At 34.2% G+C, this 6000-nt stretch overlaps 1 protein-coding gene across 1 annotated transcript in view; it reads right to left on the bottom strand.

Moving 5' to 3' along the window:
- Positions 1–574: 574 nt before the first annotated feature.
- Positions 575–6000, bottom strand: part of LOC124623188 (DET1 homolog) — a 62009-nt gene continuing 56583 nt past the window's right edge. The window contains exon 4 of the mRNA XM_047148994.1: positions 575–3739. Within this exon, the coding sequence (XP_047004950.1) occupies positions 3556–3739 (184 nt within the window). The 3' untranslated portion in view covers positions 575–3555. The remainder of the gene's footprint in view (positions 3740–6000) is intronic.

Below are 6000 nucleotides of genomic sequence, written 5' to 3'. Positions count from 1 at the left end.
TGGGTAATATGAACACGATACTTAATTACAGCAAATATTTGTCATAACATATCTGATCTGTGAGATGTGTGATAGCCCATTGTAAAACATAATATTAATACTAATACTACTACTACTACTACTACTATTACTACCAATTCTTATGATTGTCAGTGGTGCCATACTAGTATGCCTAGATGAGAAGGTAAAGCAAATCCTACAAAAAGTAATGTTATATATGGCATATTCAGTCACACTACCACCACCACTACTACTACTACAACCAATTCTTATGATTGTGGGTGTTGCTATATTGGTACGCCTAGGTGAGAAGGTAAAGCAAATCCTAACAAAAGTAATGTTACATATGGTGTCAGTAACTCTAAAGGGAGTTTTGGTTCCCTTAACTGGGACAATTTAATAGGAATATGGTGTGATACTCTGCCAAATAAGGGGTTTACTGGAGATGTTTTAGCATGGCATCTGACAGAACACTATCATACCACTGACTTAACTTAAAAAGAACAACAATTATTTTCAGTGAAAAGTATATTTTTGAAAATAATTATCAATATTTACATAATTAACAGTTCCCATTCTCACAAAAATATAATTTAATAGCTGCAAAATTCCATCAGCAAATTTAGTAACACCTTCTTACAAATAACACATGTCATCTGAAATTTGCCCATGATAGAAATTTCTAAATAATTCAAAAATTACTTATTTACAGGTCTAAAAATGAGAAAGATAATTAAGAAAATGTTACTCTAAAATATTTATATGTAAGTGATTTCTGCACTGAAGTGTACAATGGTATAGCAAAATGTCTAATCAAATCCAACAACAATAAAAACATCATCACAAAATAACAGCTAGTTACAAAAATATCACAAATTTTACAGCTTCACTGAAGTGAACACATTCCAAGAGTGGTATATAACCCTGTGTAGAGTCTACAGAAAAGACGAGAATAATATTTATTGCCGCAGATGAACACTGCATGAAAACATTTCCAAAGCAAAAACTATTACTCTGCAGAATACAAATTTACATATTGTCAGTACCATTCTGCTCATGAAAATTTATGTATAAAACAGTCTTTAAGAATTATTGTTACCCTCAGTTACATTTCATAAAAGTTTTATGTACACAAAGCCAGTGTTTTACACTTCAATTTCAAAATTAAAAATGATCAAAGAAGATGAAAAATTCGTCAGTGATGAAACATTAAGTACATAACAACAGATACGATGAACAAATATTTACATGGCAGAATACATTTAATACAATATAGAGTATTAGGAAAAGTCTTAGCCAACATAGTTTACAAAATACAGGAAACATAGCTCTTTACCTAACAACTATGACACTCTGTGTCATGTATGTGGTAAGTGAAGACTTTGTATTTCATGTTAACACCTAAGAACCATACACAATGTCAATCAACTCATTGACACTTATTATACAGGCTGAATCTCTATGAACCTTGAGCCCTAGCACTGCATAAAACAGTGCTGAAATGGTTTAGTGTTGAAAAACATATTCTGGGGAATGAGTTAGGACTGCAATCACACTATTTTTTTCACACCGATCTTCCCAAAAAAGTGTGAGGTGAAGATCGCTTCTCTAATATTCAACAAATCCACACGCATATGCAGCACCTGCATGCGCATTTACTCACACGCACATGCACATGCGCGCGCACGTGCGCTCACTCACACACACACACACACACACACACACACACACACACACACACACACACACGCAAAGTATTTTGCCTTTATCACTTATTGTGGTCAACAAAGTAACAATAAAAACTCAAGGAAATGTTGCTGTGTCGAACTGCTAGCAAAAAAAGAAATAAACTTATAGCTGTGTTTGTGTCAAATATGGGATAATATTTTGATGGTTTCAATGCACCTGGGCCAACAAAGCTGTGAACAAAAATCATTAAGTTGCTGTAGTCTCAATATTCTTCCTGGAATTATGTTAGACAGCTCTTGAAAAAAATTATGTCCTTTAACAAAAGTTTGTTGGTTAGTGACTGATCTGCCTAGACAAGAGATAACAATATCTGAATAGTGGGTGTCGAGGAATTCAGATACTTAAAGGTTAGTGAGCATGGCAGAGAGCTAGCAAAGACATCTCTACAGCATTCTCTGTCCACATTATTCTGTTGGGAAAATGACACCTATATATGTTCATGACAGTTATCTCTCCCATCTATGGATGTCTAAAGATACCAGTAAATATTTAATTGTCATTGAGACAAAAAGTCATTGTTCTCACAACAGATAATGCTAGGTATTGTCAAAAAAATTTTGAACAAAAATAATGTAAAATCAATCCTGCTTTGACATAATATAAAATTGTTACAAGCACTGGAACTTATTACAAAATTCAGTTACATGTATTTGACTGTCCCAACATAAATTAACCACTATAAAATGAAGCCTCTCATCATCTGTGTTACTGAAGCTATGAGTATGTACATAACTTCTTATGTCACAGGAAACTGCTGTAAATGGGAAAACGTTGAGTAGTATAGGATGCAGCTTACTTGAATCATGCTCAAAAATAATGAAAAACTGGCAAGCAGGCCTGTAGGAATGGCAACAGTTAAATAACAATAGGTTTTAGGATTTTTATCCAAGTGCCAGCACTTGTAAATAAGGTACACATTCACTAACAATGACATTATCTGTTTGCACACCTTCTAATATTATATTGAACACAATACTTTAAATGAGAAATTGTAATTTATATTTAAGAAAAAGCCTTTTGCATTGTAATTAGTGCTGCAAAAAGTATTAGAAGGCTACTTACAAATTGCAAATGGCACATATCACTGAATATCTGACTTTATCATGAAACTATCTGTAGAACCCGTTATATATCAGTCATCAGAACAATCACACTATGATCGTATTCTGTTGCTTGAATTACCTTTTACTGCTCATAGTGGAAACTGAATCCTGCTTTGCTATTTCCAAAATTATAAATACACATAAACAGAAGTGACAGTACAAAGTGTTCAAGCATTTGCTCTTTTATACATTTATTCTATCTTTAACATATCCATTTGGAGATCTCCTCCTTTTCGGCTCCCTTTCAAAGGAACTTAAATATGCTGCCACATCTTACAGTTCTTGTAATGCACATCATGTTGTCTCAACATATTCTACAAAAACAGGCAGAAAATAGGAGATTGAAACTACAGACTAAATATAACACAACAGGCTCAAAATAACTTATCACTGGTAAAGTGGAAACAATGTTGTTCTGCTGTATTTTGATACACGAGAATCAAAACTGAAATACTACACTAGTATTTCATACTCATAAGATTTCCTGAAATACACTATTGAAAACCAAATCTTATGTTCCACATTGAAATTTAATTTGAGACTATTTACTTTAGGTGAGAAATGAAATAACAGTAAAAGTTTTAATCTTGTTTCACAAGGACTCTGTCATCCATTCCATCATGTAATTTCAACTTATGAAGCTATGACAGGGTGTGCTAATATGCCTGTGCCTTTAGTTGAGTGGTATCATTTTTCTTCTTTGTCATACATGCCTTATATGAAAATTAACAACATACTCTGCATTGGTTCTCTGAACACTGATGGCGAATGGGTCTCTCGGATGGAAAGTGAATGCCACGAGCCGCCTTGCTGCAGGAGGAGGACTTCGTCCAAGTACCCCAGCATAAATTCTGAACTTGAGCAAACCAGAGTCACGTCCATAAAATCTACAAGCAACAATACACATATTGTTTTAGTATACATAAATAGATATTTACTATTTCTAAAACCTAAGAAATCAGAAAAATAAACAGATAGTCAAAGAAATTGTTGTTGTCATCTGATTTAGAAAAAGGAATATGCTTGATTATATTTTAATGGTCAATAATAATGCATCAAAAGAGGAACACTATAGCTCTGAAGAGAACAATAGTTATAACTAGTGATGGAAAAATGAAGCAAGACATCTCCACTGTACTGTAAATTTAACTGTCAATTTCTAGAAGTTGTCAAAAAGCAGTACTGGAACAGAGTTCGAAGATCTTGTCACAATCATGTGATAGGATAACATCACTGAAATATCATGGAAATTGTGAACCTCATTTTCTGATTCTCAGGTGCACATCACTGATACATCATTTATCAAGTTCATTGTGATGACTGGGCTGTATTAGAGCTTTGTGATTGGATGACGTGATCTGGATAACTATTTTTTTTCCTTAGGTACAAGTGGCTCCTTACCTCTATTCTGATTGTCCCTCCTATTACTGGGCATAAATAAAACAGTTTTTTTTCTGGCAATGTAATTCAAGGAAACAATTGGCAGCAATTCAAGGAAATAAGTGGCAGCAACAGCTGTATACAGCCCTAAAGTTGCAGTCACGAATGATTGCGGTCGAGTTTTGACTTGTTCTACACATCTACGTCACAGATACTCCGACAGCCAATGAGTAGCGTTCTCTGCACTCTGCTGTGAATGTCATAGGCAATGCGAGCATTAAACATGACAGCAGCAAATTATTTAGTGAGTTTTATTTGATTAATTGCAAGTTGTCACAGCTAATGTGGTGGTAAGCAATGAATTCTGCACAACTGAGAGAGAGCCGTAATTTGCAGTAAGCAATGAATTCTGCACAACTGAGAGAGAGCCGTAATTTGCAGTACACAAGCCCTCTTCGAGTGCAGAGCGCGTGTATGTGAGGACCGAAGTCATCGCTTGCAACTGGCAAACAATGCAATCCCTGTCCACCTCTTAAGCTGTGGAAACTGCCATTGTTTGTGGATCGGAATATACTGTCCATGGTCACAATGATATAGGAAACCCTACTCGACTTTTGAAAATAATGAAGCAACTATCACATTCAATACAGAAGATTCCTATATTTCATACAATCATGGATTTACTACATAGAAATATTAAAATGTTGATTACAATGAAAAATGAACTTGGAATACATATTAACTTATGAAATTTTAATTAATGTTGACCAAATTGAGTTTATACTGTCCTTAAATAACCTTTGAAGAATTTCTACATCCAAGCAATTCCTTTAAGTAATGTTTATCAAATGTTATTTCACCAGACTGGAAGATTCTTTCAAATTGATGTTCAGGGATCACAGGATATTTCTTCAGGAAATCTTTAACTGAGAACAGCTTCCTTCTCTACTATAATGCCAATAATTACAACAGATAATACAGTAAGTATATAATACAGCACAATATGATGAAGGAAAAAAGTGAATAAGATAATGAAAAAGAGTATATTGTAACTGACAATGAGAAGTGCAAGGAAATATATTTGAACAAAGCACAACGAGAATCAATGCCATTTAATTGTTATGATGCTAGAGGTGGAGAGAAGGTGAACGTAGGGATGGAGTGGTGGCTGTGGGACGGAACAGGGAGCAGAGGGTAGAATAGGAGAGGGAACAGAGAAGAGGATCAATAATGAAGCTGGAGGTAGGAGTCAGTGATAATGAGTAAATATAGTAGGATACAAGGCAGATAATCTAGGATGTGGTCTAAAGGAATTAAAATGTGATTTAATTATGTGTACTTTTGGCACTGCGGTGTCATATGTGGCAAGTAAATTTTGCCAGACCTATACTGCCATGAGGTATAGATCTATACTTTTATTTTCTATTGGTAACCTGTCTACCCTCAATTTTTTTAATAAAATATTTGTGCCCTTATCTTTTCCTCATCTAAAATGTTTCATTTTCTAAATTTAAAGCACTTTATGAATTTTCTTTGTTTTCAGTTTTATTTTATTGTTCTCTCTCTCACATCAGCTTCCACATTCTCTTTATACAATACAAAATTTAAATACTGGATTTCCTTCTGTTAACATCTTTCTTCTCTGTCAACCCCTCTCAACAGTTTTGCTCTTCTTCCACATCACAAACGGTGTCTTATTTGCTTTCACGGTGCTTTACTAATGATTAATGCAGAACAATTTTGTTTGTTACTTCTGTTTTGCTTTTTT

Source organism: Schistocerca americana, chromosome 7 (genome assembly GCF_021461395.2).
Source record: "Schistocerca americana isolate TAMUIC-IGC-003095 chromosome 7, iqSchAmer2.1, whole genome shotgun sequence".
NCBI classification, from domain to species: domain Eukaryota; kingdom Metazoa; phylum Arthropoda; class Insecta; order Orthoptera; family Acrididae; genus Schistocerca; species Schistocerca americana.
This window is presented reverse-complemented; position numbering and strand designations above follow the sequence as displayed.